Genomic DNA, 25402 nt, shown 5'->3' on the forward strand with positions numbered 1-25402 from the left:
TCGTTCTCGGTTTCCTAGCTGTCACAACCTCTGCCCCCTTGCTACAAGGGACACACACCCCTCCTCGACCCGCGGGCGATTTACGCAGTCTCCCGATCCCACCCACCTCCCAGGCACCCCTTCATTGGCCCTACAGTCAAGGCCTTCGGGGAGGGCGGAATGTCACCTCGAGCCGCTACTGGCCCAGGTCGACGTCCCTCTGCCGCGAGCTGCGAAAAGTCAGCCAAACCAAATTGCAGTCGCGGGGAGGCTCGTTCCGTTGGAATCTATGATTGGCTGCGACCGAGGGCGGGCGGCCGGCGCACCGCTTCTCCGAGCGCGGATTGGCCAGAGTTGCCGTCAGTCAGCGGGAACAGACTCCGCCCCCCTCTCCATCTGGCTCACTGCGGGCGAAAAACTGGGGAGATTTTCCAGCGGAGAGCCAGTGGCTGTGCTAGCTGCTTGCTCCAGAAATCGAAAACATCGGGGAAAGCAATCTTACTTGCTTAGCGGGGAAGTCCCTTACCCGCCCTCCGTTAATTATAGAAAATTTCCAGGGACGTGCCCGTCGCGAGGTAAGAGCCTAGAGAGGGCACTTCATTTATTGCTAACAGTTTATGATATTATTTATAGGTGGGGTCGCATCCCTGCGCTCGGAGTCTGCGGAGTGGAGGGGAAACGGAGGGTTCGTCAGGGAGGGGAGGGGAAATGTAAGTCCGAATCCCTAGCCCCACAGTCAGCGTCTGGGTTCTCTGTGCGCCGCTTCCTTCTCTTTGGAGGTCCTGAGTAGCACGTTCTGTCGCGGCCCACCCCGACTGAGCTGCCGGCAGTGGGCGTTTCCCGCCGGGACCTCCCACGCTCGACCTTAAACTTGACTTGCAGGCTGGAGACGCCACCATTGCGAGTGGACTGGGCCGGGGTTGGAAGGCAGGAGGGACCACGAACTGGATGGTGGAAAGGGCGGGGGCTGCTGGTTCGCGTTACCCCGTAGCGAAGATCCGGGTCGCCCACTCCGGACTCGAGGATGCTGCAGGGGTCAGCGTCGCGTTGCCGCCGCCGATGGAACCGGAGTGAAGGAGACGTGGCGACGCCCGAGATCTGTGCCGCGAGAGGGTGGTTGGGAGGCGGAGACCGGACGGCGGAAGGTGCTGGAGGGAGCCTAGCCATCTGCAGCGCTGCGCGGGCGGGAGGGTATGCTTCCTGCCGTGTTATCACACTGGCTACTGATGTGTCACAGCCGGCGAGCGAGCCCAGGAACTGTCCGAGGGTGAGCGTTTCAGGGGACCGGAATAGAGCAGGATGCAGAGCCCTGTTTGGTGTCGATCTGAGGATGTGGGTTTTGCCTTGCTAGGAGAAGCCTTGTGGCTGGTGATGTTTTGTGTTTTTTTTTTTTAGTAACCGCATCATGTAGGTGAGAGATTTCACAGGAGGCGACAAAGACGAGACTTCGGGTGGAAATAGCCAGGGAATTTGGAGTCCCTAAAGCTCCACTGGCCTTTCTGAGCTTCAGACTGAAAACGTGCAGCAAGGCCGCTTAAGCCCTTTGCACTCATCCTCCACCAGTGCGGAGGAAGGAATGAGATTGTCGCCGGTGTCAGAATGAGTGACAAGTGACGGATTATAATGGTCTTGAAGAAGAGTAGTGATGTCATGGTATTAGAGGAAGAGAACAGATGCACCACTGGGTAATAAAATAGTTAAAATTTTTGAGCAGTGAGTTCTTGTTAATGTTTTTTTCTTGCAACCATAGGCACTTTCTGTTGACAAAGGCCCCTCCCTTGACTAGAATCTTTCTTAGAGAAGAGGAAAGAAGAAGGGAGATGTGCTGTTGATGTAGTATAGAATGTCAAGGAAAATCCTTAAATGAAGTATAAAGGTACAGGTTTGGAACGTGGTGTATGAATTGTATCCACATTAACAAAGATGTTTTAAAATATATCTATGGAATTAGAATAATGAACACTTTTCACTTTACTTCCTCTAAACATCTAAACATGTTCACATCAAACCCAAGGGGAATCATTTGGGGTTTTTATTGTTGTTCTTTCCCTCTTGAACATTATTATACTTTGTTTCCCTTCCTTCCAGCGGAGTACTGATAAAATATTGGAGCCCACATTTCCTGAAATAGTTGAATTTACTGGGATGCGTTGTTTGTCTTTAAAAAAGTTGATAAATATTTGCTTTGAGAATATTAAAGTTCCATGTGTATCCTTTGTGCAAGTTACTGATGTAAAGGTACCTGAATTTTGCTTTATAATGGGCAAATATGAATATTTTCTTACTTTTTTTTTTTGCTGGAGGGATAGATCTAAACAGCTTTCTGCAGTACTGAACCATAGAATGACTGAATAATTTTGGCATGCACTTGAAATTTCAACAATAAATTGCCCTTTTGACCTGCTTTCAGCAGTCAACAGTTTAACTGAAATCCCAAGTGTATCCTCTTTCCAGAAACAGTGAGTGACTCTCTTATCCAAAAATAAATTTGGATAGCTTTGAGATATTTAAGCCATTGAGGGGTTATAAAATGGGAATGATATGAAGATGCAAACTTGGCATAGCAATCTTGTAGCTATATATTGTGGTTTTTCTTCACCGTCTTTCATTTTTAAATCAAGTATGTATTTCAAAAGTTCACTACAAACCAAATGCATCTTTTTCTCCTTCCTGATGCATTTCACCTGAGATTTCCTACTCGCAGTATGTGGGCTTCAGCAGTGCCCTCATGCAGAATTTCTGTGCCTACTCGCATTGTGTCAGAGCTTACTTCCAATGTAACTCCCTTTGCTGAGAATCCCTCCTGCTAGTCAGAATTGTTAAACCAGGTGCCAACATTTTTCACTGGTCACGAGTTCTGTGTCAGGACTTTCAAGTATCCTATTAAACTGTTAAAACATTAAGGAGGAAGATGGAGAACCCCCGGTCACACAAATCAGTGTGAAAATGATGAAAAAGGAAAATGTTTTCAGACATTTATTTATTGACAGTATGTAGAATATATAGGGTTTCTTTGTGTGTGTATATATGTGTGCATACTCACATTGTTAAATATTCATGTGATTAAACGTAAATTTGTGGGTCATAAATTTTTGTTTTGATTGGGAAATAAAAAGGAATTTGGAACAGTTTGGTCTAGAAGGAAAATTGTCCTTTTTTTCCCCCTTTTGGTCTATGACTATCATAGGTTGAGGGCGCCTGGGTGGCTCACTGGGTTAAAGCCTCTGCCTTCCCCGCATCAGGCTCTCTGCTCACCAGGGAGCTTGCTTCCTCCTCTCTCTCTGCCTGCCTCTCTGCCTACTTGTGATCTGTCAAATAAATAAAATTCCTTAAAATATATATTCTTTATATATATATAAAATATAGGTTTTTATATATATATTTATATATAAATTTTATATATTTATAAATTATATATATATTTTTATATATATATAAAATACAGTTTAGGTTGTTGATATAAATAACCTGTTCTGTCACTAGGATTCCAGCCAAGTTATTTATCTTTTTCTTAAGATTGTTTTTGCATTTTATATTTGCTAGTTGAGTATGATGTGTGGGTAATATATTCTTGTGCTCTTGGTTGATTTAACTCTTTCTCTGACATTTTTGTGTCTTCAACTAGCTTTCACGTGGAATTCTGCCCTTTGACTCTTTTGGATGACTTTTACTTTCAAAGATTGAATATAAATGTTAAAATGGTTTAAAAAATAACCTAGTCTTTTTTTTTTTTTTAAAGATTTTATTTATTTATTTGACAGAGAGAGATCACAAGTAGGCAGAGAGGCAGGCCGAGAGAGAGAGAGAGAGGAAAGCAGGCTTCTCCGCTCAGCAGAGAGCCCGATGCGGGACTCGATCCCAGAACCCTGGGATCATGACCTGAGCCGAAGGCAGCGGCTTAACCCACTGAGCCACCCAGGCGCCCAAAAATAACCTAGTCTTGATTTCTGACTGAGAGATTGACATAAAAGATTCCTGAATAACTTTTTGGGGGGGAAGGGCAGAATGATAAATACATGCCAATTTATAATTGCCAAGCTGACAAATAATAAAAATATCTCTTAGGGGACGCCTGGGTGGCTCAGTTGGTTAAGCAGCTGCCTTCGGCTCAGGTCATGATCCCAGCGTCCTGGGATCGAGTCCCACGTTGGGCTCCTTGCTTGGCGGGGAGCCTGCTTCTCCCTCTGCCTCTGCCTGCCATTCTGTCTGCCTGTGTTCGCTCTCTCTCCCTCTCTCTCTCTGATAAATAAATAAAATCTTTAAAAAAAAAAAATATCTCTTAGGTGTTTGTCAGGTTGTTCTCCACTCTTTTTGTTATGAAGGACATTGATTGGGTTTTTGTTTTTGTTTTGTTTTGTTTTCCCTGTAGACTTTGGGTTTCTTCCCCACATCATAAATTAGACTTTCTTGTCTGCTAGTCAGTGTGTAGGCATTTCTGTGGACGTTTGGAGAACTGGGGGCAGCTGATGGCTAATTCTTAGCTCGAATCCCTGGAGGAAACTTTTTTTGATGTGCAGGTTTAATTCAAAGTAGTTATTTAGCTTGGGAACACAGGTCGTCTTTGAATGTTTCCCCAGGGAATAAGGAGATTAATATGATTTCGTTATATTGCTTTGGAAATATACAGTCACCTGCTTGAGTAAGTGGTGCTGATCTAGTTGTATATCTGGCTCACGTTTCATCTATGCCGAAAGTATCCCCCAAAGTAAATGTTTTCCTATGACTCTTCTGCTTACTTTCTGAGATGATTGTGCAGATAATAAATGAGGAAGAAGGCAAGGTTGATGATTGATTTTAGTCTAGCGAGGCTTTTATTATTATTTTTTTCTTAAGATTTTATTTATTAACCGAGAGAGATCGAAAGTAGGCAGAGGCAGGCAGGGAGGTGGAAGCAGGTTCCCCGCTGAGCAGAGTGGGGATAATGCAGCTAGTTCCTAGGACCCTGAGATCAGGAGCTGAGCTGAAGGTAGAGGCTTAACCCACTGAGCCACCCAAGTGCCCCCTAGCGGGGCTTTTTTTACAGAAAACTGCCCAACTTCCATTTTATTTCATTCTTCTTTTTTTTTTTTTTTTTAAGATTTATTTATTTAATTCAGGGGGGCGAGAGAGAGAGAGAGAGAGAGAGAGAGAGAGAGAGAAAGCGAGCGCCGGAGTGTGGGGACGAAGGAGCAGGGGGAGAGAATTTACTCAGAATCCCCGCGTAGACTTCACGCTGAGCACAGAGCCCCACAGTGGTGCTGGAGCCCATAACCTGTAAGATCAGCACATGAGCCGAAACCAAGAGTCCAATGCTCACCCGACTGAGCTACCCCGGCGCCCCCCCCCTTTTTTCTAAGATTTTATTTATTTATTTTACAGAGAGAGATCACAAGTAGGTAGAGAGGCAGGCAGATAGAGAGAGAGAGAGAGAGAGGAGGAAGCAGGCTCCCTGCTGAGCAGAGAGCCCGATGTGGGACTCGATCCGAAGACCCTGAGATCATGACCTGAGCCAAAGGCAGCGGCTTAACCCACTGAGCCACCCAGGCCCAGGCGCCCCCATTTTATTTCATTCTTAAATAATGGTTCCAGTGGATATTTGTTGCCTGCTAAAAATGCAGCTCTGGTTTTGTTTGTTTTTGGAGGAGAGAGAGAGAAGAGCTGCAAAAGAATTTACTCAATATTTATTTGCTTCTAATTCTAGAACTCTTGTTTAAATTAGGTGAACAAGTGCAAAAAGGCCCAAGGCTGAATAAAGCGCACATGATTTCAGACTGAAGCCAAAAGAATAGTACTTTGCTTATACAAAAACAGACTCATTATATTGTGCCCCTGAAACTAGTACAGTATTGTATTGTCAATTACAGCTCAGTGTAAAAGAAAAAAGAATTGTGCTTCACTAATTTCTGTTGCACTCTTCAATATGAATGGTTTGTAAGAAGCGTATCTTAAAAGTTTTCTTTTTTTTCTGTATGGTATAAAGCTGCTTTGTGAAGTATCTCCATCAATAATCAGTTCCCTAGCATAGATTGTATTATAGTTTGAAAATTCTTCCCAAGTCCTTACCTTTATTTAACATAGTTATTATTGCTGAATAAAAAGATCACCTTCAGTCAGAAGCAAAGAGATAAACACCTTTTTTGGGTAGTTTAATGTGTTGTTTCTGTTTGATACTTGATAACCAGAATACTACATCTCCTCCACCCCTAATACTGTCATAGAAGGGAGTTTCAATCTTCTACACATGCTATTAGCTAAAAGGCGAAGAAGGAATGGCCTCCTAAGTCTTTCACGATACATTCATTCTTTGGGAGGCCTTCTTTATACTAAATTCTGTGAAGGCAGGGCACACATGTTTTTTGTTGTAGAGATATCTAAGGGAGCTCTTTATTTATTTTATTTGACAGACAGAGATCACAAGTAGGCAGAGAGGCAGACAGAGAGAGAGGAGGAAGTAGGCTCCCCACTGAGCAGAGAGCCTGATGCAGGGCTCAATCCCAGGACCCTGGTCCCAGGACCCTGGGATCATGAACTGAGCTGAAGGCAGAGGCTTTAACCCACTGAGCCACCCAGGTGCCCCCTAAGGGAGCTCTTTAAAACGTCATCTTTTCTTTCTACTGTTTTATTTACTGTTCTTACACAGCTAGAATGATTTTCAAAAATTTATTCGAAAATGTTTATTTGAAATCTGCAGTGCATGTACTTACGGGTTCACTCAAGTTGGGCTTTGTGTGTGTGGTGTGGATATGTGCCTTTTGTTGAGGTATTTTTTCAACTTTTTATTGTGAAATAATTCAGACATACAATTGAGAGTAATATAATACCTGTATACCCTCCACCAGCATTATCAAATCTTGACATTATGCTATCTTTTCCAGTTGTTTTTTTTAATACATTAAGTAACAGAACAAAGTAGTGTGGAGTTGAATTTTTGCTTGGAACCTTATTTGTATGGAAAACTGCCAGGAACACAGCCCTTCTTGCAAGGGTGTAGGAATTCCCCCTGACAACACCCAGGGGAGGATTCAGCTTTGGGGCAGAGTCCAGAAATGGGGGTGCAGAGGAATAGGTTAAAAGAAATGTGGTGTTGGGCAGTAGCTCCCAGTCTGCAAGGCGCGCAAGGGCTGGGCTGCTGGATGGGTAGATAGGAGACCAGCAGCTGTTAATGTAAATGCATAAATCAGTTGCTTATAACTCACAAGGGTGGGGTCCGCCAGTCCCAGTGATCACACACATCAGAACTGTCTCTTCCTTGTGCCTGTGGGAGTGTTTGCATGAACCATTCTTCATTAACAATGAAGTATGTGAAGTTTAGTTGGCAGTTTTTAAAAAATTTTGATTTATTTATTTGTCAGAGAGAGGGAAAGAGCAAGTGAGCATAAGCAGGGAGAGCAGCAGGCAGATGGAGAAGCAGGCTCCCTGCTGAGCTGGGAGTCCGATGTGGGACTCCATTTCAGGACCCTGTGGTCATGACCTGAGCCGAAGGCAGCTGCTTAACTGACTGAGCCACCCAAGTGTCCCTAAATTGACAATTCTTAAAACAGAATTTAGATCCAAGGTTGTATCTTTGTTAAAACTTGGGCACTCTGAGTACAGAACTGTCCTATTTTTTTTTTTTTAAGATTTTATTTATTTATCTAAGACAGAGATCACAAGTAGGCAGAGAGCGGGGGGGAAGCAGGCTCCCTGCCTGGCAGAGAGACCCTGGGATCGTGACCCAAGCCTAAGGCAGAGGCTTAACCTACCAGACGCCCCAGAACTGTCCTATTTTTTTAAAACGGATTTTATTTATTTATTTATTTGACAGAGAGATAGCAAGAGAGGAACACAAGCAGGGGGAGTGGGAGAGGAGAAGCTGGCTCCCCGCTGAGCAGGAAGCCTGATGTGGGGCTCCATCCAAGCCTCTGGGATCATGACCTGAGCCGAAGGCAGACACTGGACAACTCAGTCACCCGGACGCCCCTGTCCTAACTATTCTATATAACCAATTACTTTTACTTCTTTCCTCCTTAAGAGACTTTGGAACTGTCAATATTTGCCCCTACCTTTTCTTCAGAGCAATGGCCTTAACAAAGGGAAGAATATTTATTTACACCTGTGTTTTACCTTCTTGCTATGCAAAGTATGGGCCTGAAGGATCAGCTGTTTGCTGTCACCAGGGAGCTGGCTCGAAATGCAGAATCTCGGGTTCCACCCCAGGCAGACTGAAGCAGAATCTGTGTTTTAACAAGTTCCCGGGGTGACTGTAGGTTAAAGTTTGAGAAACACTTGTTCTACATGATGCATACACATTGTCAAATGTTTATAGAATTTAAACACTGTGAAAGGGGTATGGAAGTCAATTTTGGTTTTGATCCACTATTCTTAGAAGTGGGCTGTTAGGTGCCACATTCTTTATGCCCTACATTTTGGTAATACCTAATAATACCTCAGTTACATGTGAAATTACTGATGGAATCTCTCTCTCTCTCTCTCTCCCCCCCCCCCCCTCCTCAGTTGCATCATTTTTCTTGAAGACATTCCATTATTGTTTTGTTGGTCTTTCCCTCATTCCCGAGTCCTTTGGAGTTGAGTTATGTCCACAGCTGCCCTAATTACTTTGGTGAGAAGCGGTGGGAACCACGTGAGAAGGAGAGTGCTGCTAAGCTCCCGCCTACTGCAGGACGACAAGCGGCTGACACCCACCTGCCACAGCTCCACGTCGGAGCCCAGGTGTTCTCGGTTTGATCCGGATGGTAGTGGGCGTCCGGCCACCTGGGATAATTTTGGGATCTGGGATAACCGCATCGATGAGCCCATTCTGCTGCCGCCCAGCATTAAGTATGGCAAGCCAATTCCCAAAATCAGCCTGGAGAACGTGGGCTGCGCCTCGCATATTGGGAAACGGAAAGAGAATGAAGACCGGTTTGACAGCGCTCAGCTGACAGATGAGGTCCTGTACTTCGCGGTGTACGACGGCCACGGCGGACCTGCAGCCGCGGATTTCTGTCACACCCACATGGAGAATTGCATCATGTATGTACAGTGGCTTTCACTCTTGACTTTGCAGTTTACCTTATACTTCAGGTTTGAAACGTCAGCCTTTTGGCTGAGATGTTCGGGGTTACCCTAGTTAATTGAGTGGTTCCATACCGTTGGTTGACGAACAAGCAGTAGCTTAAGCCTGCCGCTTGTTACTACTGAGGGTAATTACCATTCCGCCTGGTGGGGACGCTGACCAGGATCAACAGCACTTAGATTTGTGATCGTGTCAAGCCGAGTCGTACAGGCTGCACGATCTCATGTATTATGAAAAGCATTTACTCCTACCAGTGCATGACCTGCGGTTTTTCAGTAAATGGTAATTCTTCTTCCAAGTGGTACCCGTAGCTTTAGATGATTGACAGTCGTGTGGTGAAAATGCATTTAATGAGGGTATTTTGGAGCTCTTAAAAAAGTTTATTTACTGCAGTTATTAATGTCTTTTGGGGATCATATGGCTTGAATTAAAAGAGGGAGAACATGACAATTTCTTGTTTTCTTGTGTATAGTTATTCTGTTCATCAGTTGATTTATTCATGTTTTGAACTCAGTAATGTAAATTTATTTGAAGGAAATTTTGACCTCTCAGGGTTGTGGATAGAGAGTATTCATCTTTAAGGAGGGAGACTTGGACTTTTATTGTTCTTAATGGCTTATTTCCTAGTCTAGTTATTTCCTAATTTGATTTGCTAATCTATGGATTTTAAGCATCTGAAAGACAAACCATGGAGTTCCATTGTATGGACTAACAGCTAGCTAGAGGGACCTGGATGAAGAAGAGAAACTATTATAAAACAGTTGTTTGGGACTCTTTTTCCCTCTCCATAAAGGGACTTGCTTCCTAAGGAGAAGAACTTGGAAACTGTGTTGACCTTGGCTTTTCTAGAAATAGATAAAGCGTTTTCAAGGCACGCCCACATGTCTGCGGATGGTAAGTAGAACAGTCACATTCCTTAGAGTCTTAGGGGGCTTGTCTAATTAAAGGAAACAATTTAAGCCCTTTGGGGTGGGAATGTAAGTTTATTTATGAGGATGCTTATGTTGAAAGTGGTTTTATAGTAGGAATAACTTTAAATGCTGTTTGGAATACAAATTAATGTTAGAACCTCATTTTTAAAGGAAATATCTTGAAGAATTTTTCAAAAATTGAAGCTCTAAAATGGTTCTGAATTTAAATTTTAAAAAGATTAAAATTTTTTAAAATTTGCTCTTTATATGGACAGGAGGTCCATACTGTGGGAGGGTTTACAGTTTTGGGTTTTTTAGATGAATCTGATGAGCAAGTACCGAAAGACACTGGAGGGTGATCTCATTTAGCCATGTAGTAACTGTCCAGACAAGAAGAAAACTGCTAACTGGTCCTAAATAAGAAAAGACAATGGCTAATATGCACTGTTTTGTTTAATTAGAAGGAAGAGTTTGGTCTTGCAGCTTTGTGGTAACCAGGGATGTTTTTGTTTTTATTTGTTAAACACAAGGACATGTCAGCTGAAGTTTTAAATTTATTTACTGCATGTCCTGAAATTTTGAAAGTGGAATGTTTCTGATTTTGACCAAATTTATCAAAAGTGTTCAGAAAAACAGAACTTGTGTTTTCTAATTAGCTGACCCCCAAATCTTTTGCTCCTGGAAAACTTCCGCAATGACCATTTAAATGTATGCATACATACCTCATACCTGATTTGAAAGTGAATGGCACAATATTAATCTGTGTTTGGTTCACCTTTTCATTTAAAGGAAGTCAAAGCACCAGAGAAATAACATTTCACAATTTTCAGTTGGAGAGCACAGGGATGGAAATTCTCCTCATTTCTCTGACAATGGGCAGCTGCAGAGTGAGCACTGGGATTTCCCTGGCACCCACAGTAGCCTCTCTCATGGGCATGCTTAATGATGAAGATCATAGAAGATGAGTAAGATGGCTCTATTCACCATCTTACAAGATTTTTCCTTCCTTTTTTTTTCTTTTTTCTTTTTTCTTTTGAGAACCTTATTGTCATACTTTTTGGAAAAGCATCAGAGTCCACTCTCTTTGTTCAGGGATTTGTTTTCTTGTTTGTAGATCATTCGGCCCATTTTCTCTTCTCCTTCATTCCTTTGGACTTTTTTCCTTCCAGCTGGCTCCTCACCTTTGAAAATAGAGGTTGAGAGAAGGTAAATTGTAGGTATATGATTGAACTCTTGTTCCTAATGGGTCAAATATAGGAGGTAGAAGAGAAGAGTCAAAAACACTTTCTTGTAGTTTTATTTTTATGACTGAAGATTGGCATGCTCTGGTTTCATCCATAACCAGGTTGGCTGTATCTCACACCATGGTGTTCATTGGCTCTAATGCGGGAGGTGTGTCCCAGCTGTTACTGGGCTCTACCTGTCAGAAGAAAACCCTCAAGCTTATAATGGGGAATGTGTTGGCCAACAATCAAACATGTGCAGTCAGCCTTTTGGTAAAAGATCTAATCGACAAAGATGCTGCAAACTGAGATTTGGCGTATAAGAGGATCCCTTTCATTTTATAAAATAATAAATTCTAATTAAAGGGAATTTTGAACTTAAGGAAAAAAATTGTTTAATTGGCCTACCTTAAAAGAAACTTTCTAAAAGTGTTTTACTCAGAGACAGTTGTACAAAGTAAATAATCATAAAAATATAATTTTTCTAATAATAAATTTAAACTGAATTTATTTAACTTAGTTCATCTGTCATATGCCTTGAGCTAATGATCTCAGAAATTTCATAAGGTAGTCTAAAATTTACTTTTCATTTAATGGCCATTTGTTTACAAGTACAATGGAGCACAACAATGTTACCCAGTGTGCTGCTAAAAGAAAGAGGTCTACCATGACATTGTTGTTCTTAAATCTTGTTTTGTATGTATTCTTAGAGATCACTTGGTCTGTGTGTGTGTTTTTAAATAAGTATTTTGGGAACAGCTTTAAAATTTATTCTTAGTAAGTTGCCAATCTTTTCAATGTTGCTAAAAACTGCCTTTTGATATTTGGGGCCCATTTTATAAAATATATTAAAGCCACCAAAGATAGATGGTGTAAGTTATATACCTTTTCAATTTGTGGATTAAAAAAACATGTTTCAGATTTCAAAGTTAATATTTAAATTAAAAACTTTTTTTTGTTTTTGTTTTTGTTTTTAGTAAGAACTGAAGCTGTGTCAGCATTATAAGAATGGATAATGTTCTTTTGGCAGAACTATGGGTAGGAGCCAGGCTAGTTAAATAAAATTGTGAAGTAAGTGCAGTTTGCCCTTTCCAGGTTTTTTGTGGGTTTTTTTTAGCCTTTTCTATCACCATCAGTCCTATTTTCTCTCCTTGATCCATTCCAGTGAAGGATTTAAAGGTAGGGACTGTGCTTATTCATTCTGAATCTCCATCGCTGAACACCCTGTATAGAATCTGGAAGGCACTCAATTATTTGGATTGATCGCCATGTCTGTTCTTTCTCACCAAAGTTATTACAGTTTATTCTTTGATTATTCTAGAGCCAAACTAATGAAATTATTAATACAGTGTATGTGTTTTAATGAGTCATCCTGTGTGGATTTGAATTTTAAGTAGGGGAAGCCTGAAAAGAGATTTGTTAAACCAAGGGAATGAATCAGTAATGGTAGAATTTGGGGTATAAATGGGAGGAGTACCCCTCAATTATACCATATTAGCTTTCTTGAGAGAAAGTAAACAAAATAAAGTGAACATAAAACATTTTCCTTTTCGGGGCGCCTGGGTGGCTCAGTGGGTTAAAGCCTCTGCTCAGGTCATGATCCCAGGGTCCTGGGATCGAGCCCCACATAGGGCTCTCTGCTCAGCAGGGAGCCTGCTTCCCCCTCTCTCTCTGCCTGTCTCTCTGCCTACTTGTGATCTCTCTCTCTGTCAAATAAATAAATAAAATCTTAAAAACAAAACAAAACAAAACATTTTCCTTTTCAAGAATTTAGTCCAAAGCCATCACATTTGCATAAAATGCTTCAGATTATTCTGTTACCATTTAAAATAGTTAACTATTTCAATTTAAAATGCTATGGTTTGGGCGCCTGGGTGGCTCAGTGGATTAAGCCACCGCCTTTGGCTCGGGTCATGATCTCAGGATCCTGGGATGGAGTCCCGCATCAGGCTCTCTGCTCAGCAGGGAGCCTGCTTCCCCCCTCTCTCTCTGCCTGCCTCCGTCTACTTGTGATCTCTCTCTGTCAAATAAATAAATAAAATCTTAAAAAAAAAAAAATGCGATGGTTTGAGGAGAAGAAAATCAGAATGCCACTTACCAAAAACAGCAAGAATCTTGCCCTTCGAAGTTGCTGGCTATTTTTATTGATTCTTTTTTTTTAAGACTTTATTTATTTGACAGACAGAGATCACAAGTAGCCAGAGAGGCAGGCAGAGGGGGGCGGGGAAGAGGTTCCCTGCTGAGCACAGAGCCCAATGGGCTCACTCGATCCCAGGACCCTGAGATCACGACTGGAGCCGAGGGCAGAGACTTAACCCACTGAGCCACCCAGGCGCCCCTGTGGATTTGTTGTTGACACATTTTGAAATAACCCTTATTTATGAAGCTAATTTCATTATCTTCAAATATTTTTGTATTCAATTCATGCCAGTCATATGTATTTTGACAACTAATGAAACCAGCCAGCAAATTCAAATGATTTCCCATTACGCTCCTGTCTATGAGCAAATCTCACTTAAAACAAACAGGGTGGTAGAAAACTGAGATTACATCCTTTACATTCTATAAACTCTTCCAAGTGTTTCTGGATTGCTTAAGGCTTGAAAGCAGCAAAGTTCCCCAAAAGATAGATGGATCAGAAAGAGAAGTGTGAGATGTTGGTGGCAGCATCATGAGTCCCATTGGAAACGTCCATGTGCTTCACATTACTTGATCCCTACAAAATAACCAGTGTTAGAAAGCCGGTGTTTTTGAGTACCCGTCTTACACGGGGCGCAGCCAAAGGAAAAGAACAATAGAGACGACACTGAAGAGATACTTATTGTGCTGTTACTGCTTCAGTTCATTACTTGCATTTCAATGTTCATGAGTCCTGAGTGTCTGGACACCCGTGTTTAATAACTATTGGAAACCATATTGGTTTATACATATTATTGTTTACACCGTAAACAATTGTTACGGTGTAAACAATAATTACTGGGAGGGGTTGTTTATACTGTGAAAAGTAGAGCTTTTACTTTTATGTTGCCATTCAAAAACTTGATCATTTTTCTTTGATATGTCGACCTGCAACACCGGGGAAAGAAGAGAGCTGCAGAAATACCCATTTTGTGACGTCCATAAACTTAAAAATATGCACCAGAGCTCAAGAGCCTTACTAGCTGATAGTTAAACAATTAATTTAAATTAATCAGTCTACTGAAAAGAAAAATTAAATGTCATTAACAAATGTGTACTTCTTGTATCTGGTACAGGAGGTGCTTTAATTCCTTCTTAATATATATTTGACTCCCAGTAATTTGGTGGTATACTGTAGTGAACATCCTCTCTGATTATGTACTGCTTGTTAGATACAAAATATTCACCGCAGAACCCATGAATTTTCCCGTTAGTTATTGGGACAGTTCTGGTGCTAATACCAATCAAATTGACAATGTCTTTTTTTTCCAGCTCCGTAGAGCTACTGTCTTACTTCTCAGGACTAACTATTAAAGTATATGTGAGTGGTATGCATGTGTGAAAGAGAGTATGAATGTATAGATGTGTTTCTGTGTTAACACTGCATATATGTTTGGTATGCCTGAGTTTGCATATAGTTTTCCCAACCATGGGAAGCTGTGAAGCTAAGAGGTTTTACTCTGCAATGAAAAAACGGATTCAGCTACAAAATACCATCAACTTGGGCAAACTAAGTCTTGAATTCGTTGATCTGGCACCTCCTGAAATATTATGTAATTTGCTAGTGAAAATTTCACCCAAATAAAAATGCTTCCCCTTATTTTGCAGCTCTTTCTCTGCCCTCCCCTGTGTTGCAGGTTTGTAATGTTTGAGCACAATTCCTGGGTGAATTTCCTATTTGCCTCTGTGCGTGTTATTTGTGGCAGAGAACTGTGCCTGGTCAGCAGCTCTAGACCTGGAGCCCGTGGACACTATATGCTGGGCTTCAGTGGAAAGAGAGATCTGCTTAATTTTGTCCCAGGTGAAGGAGTCCAGCGGTTCCTAGCCTGGACTACTGGAAGGTTCCCACATCCTCTTTGTCCCATTAGTTGAGATGACTTGCAGTAGGAAATGTCCAGTGAGTGTTAAGACCTTATTGAAAGATGTCTTAGTTTTATAGTTTTTGTTGTTAGGGCAAAAAATGAGAATATTTACTTCCATGTTAAATGTTAAATGAAATAAATGCTTATTTAATCTTCATTTCTTAGATCCTTAGCAAACCAGAATCAACAGTTAGTTTTGAAAAATTTCCCATAAATCCTGGGATTTTGGAACTGTGAAGTTGGGTTGGTTAAAACTCAAGACCTTTGAAATCCCTGGGTGGCCGAGGTGGACGTAAATATCAATAGAATCCTAAACAGTGTAAAGCAGACGTGATAACCACTACACTATGGAACCTCCCCAAGAATCCTAAAGAGTGAAACTTAGAAGTGTTCGTTTATGGAATTTTAACTCTTTTGATATAGCTAATTAAAAGCACTTGTTTAAAAAGCTGCTGCTGATCACTTAAGCAAAGGAGAGGAATACTAAGTTTCTTGGACGGGTAGCATGTGAGTGACTGCCTGTGCTCTCTTGCCTGGTGCTTCCCATCATTGGAAAAGATCACAGTGGTTAAACTCTGACTGTTCCATGATACAATGTTTTGGGAAACTGAAAATTTAACTTTTATAATGTGAACATCACTGATTCTTATGCTAAAACAGTCACGTTACACAATGACAAATATGTAATATGTTTTAGCATTGCTGAGATACTATCTTGTGCAACAGTTCCAAAATCGAAAGATCAATGGGAAGATAGTGCAGCTATAAATGCTATTTCTCAATAAATTAGATTCAGCATGGACAAAAAAGATTAGGATTTATTAATTTTTTTTCATTTTACATTTCTGATTAAAGCAGGCATTTTAATACACCAATTGGAATATGAAAATATATATATGTGTGTGTGTGTGTGTATATATATATATATATCTTCATCCAAAATGTATTACTGATGAAATTTTTAAACACATTTTAAAGCATCTTTTTGGAAAGAAAAAATTGGAAATATTGAGCCTCAATCAGTCAAATCAGTAGCACTTTCCTAAATCTACCTTTGAAGAAGAAATCATCTTTGGATGATCACCTGAATATTTTATTTAGATGCTTTAAAGAATTAACCGTATTACTGAAGACAATACCTGCTTTAAATAAATTATCTTTTTCAGTTTCTTCCAGTTTGCTTTACTTTTTAGCCCTTAATTTCACAGTAGTTTCACTTTCAGCAAGGCTCAATGCATCTTCAAAATTTTTAACGCGTAGTAAAGAACTTAGGGCAGATGCAGTTTGAATAAATCAAAGAAAGAGGCAAAAATGGAGTTTGGATTGGATGAAGGAAGCAGTGGCAACCTCGAGTCAAGTGACATTTAATTTTGTTACTGGTCAGAGAAAATTAAGTGTGAACTAACACTAAGTGTTTGGGAAACCAGCACGAACTTCGTTCTTCACACCCCATATTTTCCTAATAAAACGATGGCTGTAACTTTGTTTCATGTCTGGGGAGGACAAAGATAAATAGAAACGAATGTGGACCTTTAACCATTTTAGGATTTTTTTGGTGAACATTTGTAAAGTTAAAACAATTGTAGAAGGAAAGAATATAAAATACAGCACTTGAAGAGCAAATGATACGCTCTTGGCATTCTTACTTAGCTTATTAACTGATAATGCAGTCACAAAATAGAAGTTAAGAAATGGAAGAAAAAGCCTTCTAAGTGCATAAAAATTTTAGAAAAGTCAGCTTGCCTAAGTGAGCTCAGTAGACCTAAAAATCATTCTGCCATTTTAGCTAATGCAATTAAAATACAGTACTTTTAATATGGACACCTGATGTACACACAAGGGTGTCATAATTATCAGTTCAAGTCAGCTCTAGTTTATATGAATAGAGGCCATGTGGAGACAGTATTGTATTTTTTACCAAATTAGGTTACCAACCTTTTCTGTTTGCATGGAGCCTTGTTACTGAATTAAATACTTCTTCCTCTGCATGCTCTTCCTTACATAGTTCCTTTGCATTTTATTTGCGTTACTTCTAGTTAGATTAGAATGACACTTTTCAGCACTAGTTTAACATGCCTGTGTTTTGTAATACAAATTCCATAACCTATCATTTGACTGTCACTGACTTACACTCTTTTTCATAATGTTTACAGCAACCCTTCTGACCTCTGGGACTACTGCAACAATAGCCCTGGTGAGAGATGGTATTGAACTGGTTGTAGCCAGTGTTGGGGATAGCCGGGCTATTTTGTGTAGAAAAGGAAAACCTATGAAGCTGACCATTGACCATACTCCAGAAAGAAAAGATGAAAAAGAAAGGTACCAGCTCCACTGATCATTCTATGAGGAGGCTGTTTCTGTAGTTCAAGATAGAAATGAAACCCTGCATTTTATTTTTATTTTTATTTTTTTGAAAGATTTTATTATTTGAGAGAGAGAGAGAGCATGAGCGGCGGGGAGGGGCAGATGGAGAGGGAGAAGCAGACTCTTTACTAAGCAGGAAGCCCGACTCATGACTTGATCCCAGGACCCCGAGATCATGACCTGAGCCAAAGGCAGAAGTTTAACTGACTGAGCCACCCAGGCGCCCTGAAACCTTGCATTTTAAACTGATTTCTCTTAAATATAACCATGCCTCCATTTCCGGGGTATCATGTCGGTCTTTTTTTCTTGGACCAGGATCAAGAAATGTGGTGGTTTTGTGGCTTGGAATAGTTTGGGACAGCCTCACGTGAATGGCAGACTTGCAATGACAAGGAGTCTTGGTGACTTGGATCTTAAAACCAGTGGTGTGATAGCAGAACCAGAAACAAAGAGGATTAAGGTAACAATCTGCAACATCTGATACATGTGCAAGGAATGAAAGCAGGATTACTTCCAGCTAAGAAGCCTTCCTTAAAGCCAACATGACTTTCAAAAGGAGTAGTTTATGGAAGGATAGATGAACTTTTCAGATAAAATAAGATACTGGATGAAGTGCTTGGTTTTTGTTTTACCCTGTACTGCGATGGCCTGGTGGAATGGCTCTGCTGTCCTTCCTCACCGACACGTGATATCCGGCATTACCACCACTCGGAATCTGACCTTGGCCTCCCTTGTGCCCCAAACTAAATAATCACCCACCTCCCTTTCTCTGACATCTTTTTTTTTTTAAAAAACAACTTTATTTCAGATAAAATTAGTATTTCCATAATTTAGAATAAAGCAAGCACTTCCTTGAGTCCATTATTTTAGGTGATAATGATTTCCGTGAGTATCAGAGCTTCTAAGTATCTGAACACTTGCCTGCATGCTTGTTGGAAGCTTCTGTAGCCTTTTCTTGGTAGGAATTCCAGTTTTTCTGAATTCTTCCCTTTCCTTCAGGTATTCCATTTTGCATTCTTCATAAAAGGCTGGATCATTATAATGAGCAGTTAGGCATTCTTTCAATGCAGAATTTTCTTTCCGGCATTTTACTACCATAAGGATTCCAGAGTCCTTGCAACATTTGGTAAAATCTTGAACCTGTTCAGAACATCTCTCTCGGGCTTTTTCTCTCATTATTTTAGGGATCAAAACATCCTTTTCAACATGTCTGAGATGCTGCCCTGCGGGGTCGAGCACCATCTCGGCAAGCTGAGAGAAAGCAGCGCCTGGCCGCTCCCTCTCTCTGACATCTTTTGCATGCTGTCGATCAGTGGCCCAGTTAACACTGCACCTCCCTCAACACACACCCAGTTGTGAGCTGACACTTCCTTCTCTGCAAGTGCCAGCGCCTAGGCCTATATAATAGAGGCTCCCAACCATGGTGGCAGAGAGCTACCCCACTGAGATTTATTGTGTCTAACAGATACTTAAGTAGGGTTTACTGTGGGCCAGGCTCTGTCCAGAATAGCTACTAGCACCCCATTTTACAGAGAAGACAAATCGAGAGTGTAGGTGAACTTACCTGTGTTTGCCTAGCCAAAAAGTAGAGGGACACTGTGAACCCAGGAAGCCTGACTCCAGAGACCGCAGTGCCCACCACCATTGGACCATGCTTGCCTCTCATCATTTGGCTGTCTGGATTCTCCCTTTGTGGTGTTACTAAGTACATGCCAGGTTTGTCCTTGGTGGTCGATGCTACAAATGTTAATTTTGCCCAAGATCTTGGCCTTCCATTTTCACTGTTAAGCTCTTTTTTTTTTTTTTTAAATATTTTATTTATTTATTTGACAGACAGACATCACAAGTAGGCAGAAAGGCAGGCAGAGAGAGAGAGAGAGGAGGAAGCAGGCTTCCCGCTGAGCAGAGAGCCCGATGCGGGGCTCGATCCCAGGACCCTGGGATCATGACCTGAGCCGAAGGCAGAGGCTTTAACCCTCTGAGCCACCCAGGCACCCCCACTGTTAAGCTCTTAAACAAACCACTTGGCAAACCGATAAAATCTTTGAATTTTGAATACTCTTAAAAGGTTGAGTCTATTTGGTTCTGATTGCAGCTACAGCATGCTGATGACAGCTTCCTGGTCCTCACTACAGATGGAATTAATTTCATGGTGAATAGTCAAGAGATCTGTGACTTTGTCAACCAGTGCCATGATCCCAACGAAGCAGCCCATGCGGTGATTGAACAGGTGACAGCAGCAAGAGCTTCTGCTAGAAAAGTCCCAATTTAGGCTGGTGCGGGGGAAGGAGGGGGGTGTGGAGCATGCACGGGTTCGGGGGAGGTGGGGGCAGGGAGAACACCCAGGTGCAGGTCTCGGTACAGCCCCTCAGGGCTACTATGGGCTTAAGAGTCCTTTGAAATTGTGGTTTTGCTTCAGTATTACAAGGAATTTTACACTTGACTCCGTAATAGTTCTAGTTTTAAAAATGTTCACAGTTCTCCCAAGTAGTTCAGAAACTTGTGTGCAGGGAATGTGCTACGTTAATTTTTTGGATTTGTACACAGCTTGATATGACAGTAATAGCAATAGTAAATTATAATAATCAATAGTAATGCCACTTACTATGTGTCAGACACTTCACATATATTTAATTCGTGTAATCATCACTGTAACCTTCTGAGGTTAGAGCTACTACTATCCCTTTCCACAGAAAGCCAAGGCACTGAGGCTGAAAAGTTAAGTAACTTATTCAAGATCACAAAACTATTAAATTGCAGAACTGGGCTTCAAACCCAGACAGCCAAGCTCCCAAATTCAACCACTAGACCATTAAACTAGACTGCTGCAAGTAAATATCCAGTCTAGGAATACTATAGCATAGTCCTTGTCTGGTTTTTAAGGATGGGTGTGTGAGAGGCATCTGGATGGCTCAGTGGGTTCAGCCTTTGCCTTCGGCTCAGGTCATGATCTCAGGGTCCTGGGATGGAGCCCTGCATCAGGCTCTCTGCTCAGCAGGGAGCCTGCTTTCCCCCACCCCCCGCCCCTGCCTGCCTGTCTGCCTACTTGTGATCTCTGTCTGTCAAATAAATAAAATCTTAAAAGAAAAAAAAAAAAAAAGAATGGGTGTGTGGAAAAAAAATTCAGAAAGATGTATGGATAGGTCATGTATAAATATGTCAATCAGAGCTAAAATTGGGAATGCCCAGTAATACCCAGTAAATAAAATGTAGAATTTCCATGTGCTCTTTTTTTTTTTAATATTAAATTGTTGCCTTTTTTTTTTTTTAAAAGATTTTATTTATTTATTTGACAGCAAAGATCACAAGGAGGCAGAGAGGCAGGCAGAGAGAGAGAGAGGGAAGCAGGCTCCCTGCCGAGTAGAGAACCTGATGCAGGACTTGATCCCAGGACCCCGAGATCATGACCTAAGCCGAAGGCAGCGGCTTAACCCACTGAGCCACCCAGGCGCCCTCCATGTGCTCTTTAAATACTCTGTTTGGATAGATAGCTCTTTGACATTGTAGCCATCACTGATCATTAGAGTCATGCTTTAATTTAACAGCTTTTTTTTATTTCCCAATTTTTACATTTGCAACTGGGAAAGCATATTTAGTCCAAACCTTTAAATGCTAATATTTGTAATTAAGATTTAAGACCTCACTTAAAGATTATTTATTTATTGATTGATTTGACAGAGAGAGAGAGAGAGAGAGAGAACAAGTAGGCAGAGCAGCTGGAAGAGAGAGTGGGGGGAAGCAGGCTCCTTGCTGAGCAGAGAGCCTGATGCGGGGCTCGATCCCAGGACCCTGAGATCATGACCTGAGTTGAAGGCAGAGGTTTAACCCACTAAGCCACCCAGGCGCCCCAAGACCTCACTTAAAAAGCAGTATTTGTTTGAAAGTAGATGGGCAAGCATGAAGTATTGTCTTGTTTGCTCTGTGTGTTCATGAGATTACAGAAATGGGCCCAGTCCTTTGAATGATCACTTCTTTTCTAATTTCACCTACCTCTCTCAGATATGTAGTTTTCATTCACACTGCCAATGATATTTTAATGATTGCATTGTATTCTGCTATATTTTTGTGCTGTAATTCTTTTACTAGTCTAATCAGCACATTTAGTTTCTTTCACTTTCCCATAATATATAGGGAAGGAGAGCGCTGTATAAACATTCTTGTATCTACTTGTGACATCTTTTTCCTTCATACATTATTTTCTCAGGTAAAGTTCTTAGAAAATTGCTAGGTAAAAGGATACACTGTATTCTAAAACCTTTTTTAAAAAATATTTTGTTTATGTATTTGAGAGAGAGGTCATGAGCAGGTGGGCAGGGTTAGTGGGAGAAGCAGACTCTGTGCTGAGCCAGGAGCTCGATGCAGGACTCAACCCCAGGACCCTGGGATCATGACCTGAGCTGAAGGCAGATGCTTAACTGACAGAGCCGCTCAGGCTCCCTATTCAAAAATTTTTAATAAGCTTGCCAAATTGCCCTCCAGAAGTGCTATTCCAATTTATACTGTTTTCTAGTATGTTTATAGATTTCTGTTTCTCCAAATGCTGATCATTGTTTTTTGCCAATTTGATAGGTAGAGAAATCAAATTTTAATGTTTTAAATTTGCTTTTTTTTTTTCTTTGTTGGTGGAACTAAACATTTGCAGAGGTTCATTAGACCCTTGTATTTCTTGTCTGTGTATATAGTGTTTTTCCCATTTTCTTATGGGCATGTTTGTCTTTTTCATGGTTATTATAACAACTTTCTATATGTTAAGTATATTAGTACTTTGATGTTCTGACCTTTTTTGGGGGGGTGTCTTACAATTTATTTGTAAAACTTTTTTATATTTTGATGCTTTAAAAAAAAATTTTTTTAAAAGATTTTATTTATTTATTTGTCAGAGAGAACATAAGCAGGGGGAGCAGCAGACAGAAGCAGGCTCCCGCTGAGCAAGGAGCCAGATGGGGTACTCAATCCCAGGACTCTGGGATCATGATCTGAGCAGAAGGCAGACACTTAACCAACTGAGCCACCCAGGCATCCCAATATTTTGATGCTTTTTACAGCAGATATTTTTATTAACCGTTTCCCTCACAGTTTCAGCCTCAGGCTGTTTATTCTTTTGAAATACATTTGCTGTTCAGTATAATCCCAAGTACTTCTTACAGTGTTATATCATTTGCTATTTGAATTCGTTCTTAAAACTGATTTACAGTTCTCTCACTGTAGGACATTTAGTTTATGCAACTTTTCATTTTGTAGGGAGCATAATAAACCTTATTGTTGCTACATCTTACACACTTTCATTTCCTTAGGTTATTACTTTTTACCTTGTATTAGTCCCTATGCTAAATGCTTTCTTTTCTTCTTCAAGAGCTACATACGTTGATCTTAGTCCATTGGTATTTCTGTTGCCAAAATTGCTCCAGTGGAATATAATTAATATGGTTTTTTGAAAGGGGGGCATCTGTTATTCTGTGTATGATCTAATAAACATGTATCAAGTTCATACATATTAATACATAATGATTGCAAAGTCACTGGTAACTATTTTAAATGAGATTATAGCCTTCCAGAGTATTGGTTATTTTTCTTTGTACAGACTCTGATTTCCCATGTTTTCTTCTTCCTTCCTGCTAAACCTTATAGGCAATACAATATGGTAGTGAAGATAATAGTACTGTGGTCGTAGTGCCTTTTGGTGCGTGGGGAAAGTACAAGAACTCTGAAATCAACTTCTCATTCAGCAGAAGCTTTGCCTCCAGCGGACGATGGGCCTGATTGCTTGCTGGGACATTGAATTGTTGTAAAACACTTGTTCACTGAGCATGTCAAGAAATTTACTAGGTCAAACAAGTGTCGGGGTGACTCTGTGACTCACTAGATCAGTACACAAATCAGTGTAAGTGTATTAACCATTTACATTGTAGCTTTTCATAAATACCTGTCATATTTATGTTCAGCTGTACTTACTCGGTATCAGTATACATGTAATTCAGCTATTGGGAGTCTCAAGTTGAATGAGCAAATGAAAAATGGCTTTGACACACTTGCTGAGTGTTATATGTGTAATTTGTAAAACTCTTGGGCAGCTATGAGTTTCTTTTGGTGGTTCTTATTCTTCATTCAATCTGTTGGAACAGATTCTTGCCTTCAAGTTCTTCAGCACTGATAGGTATTTTGACAGCTCTGCAATGTGTTAGCTGCAAGTGTTTGTTTTTAATAGTTCTGCCAAGGAGTAAGTGTGAAAACTGAGTTCTCTGGGATGATATTTTGTATTCTGGACCACTTACTGGTAAACTTCCCAATGCAAAAGACATTAATTCAGATAATATGAAAGTGTGTTTCTATGTTAAATTGTGTGGCTATTTACAACAGTGCACTTTCGTATTCCAGCTGTGTCCCTTGGTCTCCATTATTCTCTTTCTGTAGCTAAGAATGCTATATAGCATTCTTACTACTCCTTTATATCAGAAAAGTTATGTACAGACTGAGTCTTTTGGTCAAACCCACACAAACTTAAATACTGACAGTAGCAAGTATTTTGTGTAAAGTTTCCATTTGTTAGCTCTAACTCTGTGTTTTGTATATAGTATGTTTATGTACTGTTGTATAGAGTAAGCAAGTTGGATAACGTGTCAGTAAAAATAATACCATATTGGCTGACCATGCTACATAGTAAGAGGTTTATGTCTCCTTTTCGCTTATTTCTGTGATTCATAGTGTAGAATAAATCTAAAACATGAAAGCATTCTATATTTCAGCTTGCTAATGTAATTTAAGAATATAAAACTATACTTCTTTATATCTGCATGTAAGTTTGCTATTAAAATGTGAATCTCTACATGCGTGTTTGGAATTTTATCTGCAGTTCACTTTTGCAGACAATGTAAATTGGTTATATGTGTGGGTGTATGTACCTATGTAAATTTTGGAGTCATAGAGAATTAAAGGGAACAAGCCTGCATAACTCCTTCACCAGTTAGCTTTAAGTTATTGATAAGTTTATCCCCAAGGACTCTTGGCAGTTTTATAGCGGAGAACCAATGGTTATTGGCAGGTGAGGAAGTGAAATTAAAATGGCTGTGGGTGATATTTTGTGGTGGGTAATTGATGTGAAAAACACAGAAGCAGACCAGCATGATGAAGCTACATTGCTGTATGGTAATTTGCAAATAAAATAGTAGGACATGAGGAAAATACTGAGTGTTAAGAATGATGCGGAGTTTTATTGCAGAGACAAACGAAAAAAGAAACCAAGAAGGTAAAGTTGGTGGAGTGTGTATCTTCCAATCTCAGTTTTCATGGTCGACTGGTTTTCTGTCTTTACGTTTTATTTAAAGGTTTGTTGTTAGAAGGAACATGGTCCAATATAAATATTCACATCTTATCACCTTTTTGAGAATAGAAGAAAATAAATCTTGAGTTTTCCTGCATATATTAATCAGGAATTCTTATTTGGCAAAAAAGGTGACAAATATTTCAATTTTTTTTTTTTTCCCAAGGAAGCTTAGTGAAAGTAAAAAACATTGAGGAAAGCAAATAGTCTCATGTTCATTGTCTGAGAAGTGAGGAACCAGAGGTAGCCTAAGAAAGCTGGAAAACTTCCTTGGCTCTTTCTGAGTTGGGTCCCAGAACCTAAATATAGAAGCTTCACTTAGGAGTATGGAGAATTTCCAGACTAAAAAGCAAATGAAAACTCTAAAGCACAAAATGACATTCTGAATGTATAGATTTCATTTTTCTTTCAAAATGATATTCTGAATATGTAGATTTCTTTTTTTTTTTTTTAGATTTTATTTATTTATTTGACAGAGACCACAAGTGGGCAGAGGCAGGCAGAGAGAAGGAGGAAGCAGGCTCCATGCTAAG

General features: G+C 40.4%; 2 protein-coding genes across 6 annotated transcripts; one reads left to right on the forward strand and one right to left on the reverse strand.

Annotated features, from left to right (window-relative positions):
* The first annotated feature begins 380 nt into the window (after positions 1-380).
* PPM1K (protein phosphatase, Mg2+/Mn2+ dependent 1K) lies at positions 381-25337 on the forward strand. Of its 5 annotated transcripts, none has more exons than XM_044224538.1 (8): positions 386-554; positions 1375-1664; positions 8452-8970; positions 9807-9907; positions 17341-17506; positions 17867-18011; positions 19647-19781; positions 23180-25337. In XM_044224538.1, the coding sequence occupies exons 3-8, from the start codon at positions 8531-8533 to the stop codon at positions 23309-23311; spliced, it is 1119 nt and encodes a 372-aa protein (XP_044080473.1). In that variant the 5' UTR covers positions 386-554; positions 1375-1664; positions 8452-8530; the 3' UTR covers positions 23312-25337. The 5 variants fall into 5 exon arrangements, with proteins under 5 accessions (XP_044080477.1, XP_044080473.1, XP_044080475.1 ...); XM_044224539.1 differs by lacking the exon at positions 386-554 and adding an exon at positions 1177-1246; XM_044224542.1 differs by lacking the exon at positions 19647-19781 and having other exon boundaries at positions 381-554.
* Positions 18391-18890, reverse strand: LOC122889425 (COX assembly mitochondrial protein homolog). Its single transcript, XM_044224543.1, has one exon. The coding sequence runs from the start codon at positions 18791-18793 to the stop codon at positions 18413-18415; it is 381 nt and encodes a 126-aa protein (XP_044080478.1). The 5' UTR covers positions 18794-18890; the 3' UTR covers positions 18391-18412.
* Positions 25338-25402: the final 65 nt, after the last annotated feature.

This window comes from Neovison vison, chromosome 11, assembly GCF_020171115.1.
Source record: "Neovison vison isolate M4711 chromosome 11, ASM_NN_V1, whole genome shotgun sequence".
NCBI lineage: Eukaryota > Metazoa > Chordata > Mammalia > Carnivora > Mustelidae > Neogale > Neogale vison.

What these genes read in the sequence shown, in the direction of transcription:
- PPM1K (XM_044224538.1), top strand. Translation starts at nt 8,531, where the DNA reads ATGTCCACAGCTGCCCTAATTACTTTGGTGAGAAGCGGTGGGAACCAC. An exon ending in CGCCCACATGTCTGCGGATG is followed by an intron (nt 9,908 to 17,340) that starts GTAAGTAGAACA and finishes TAATGTTTACAG; the next exon opens with CAACCCTTCTGACCTCTGGG. An exon ending in CAGAAACAAAGAGGATTAAG is followed by an intron (nt 18,012 to 19,646) that starts GTAACAATCTGC and finishes TTCTGATTGCAG; the next exon opens with CTACAGCATGCTGATGACAG.
- LOC122889425 (XM_044224543.1), bottom strand. Translation starts at nt 18,793, where the DNA reads ATGGTGCTCGACCCCGCAGGGCAGCATCTCAGACATGTTGAAAAGGAT.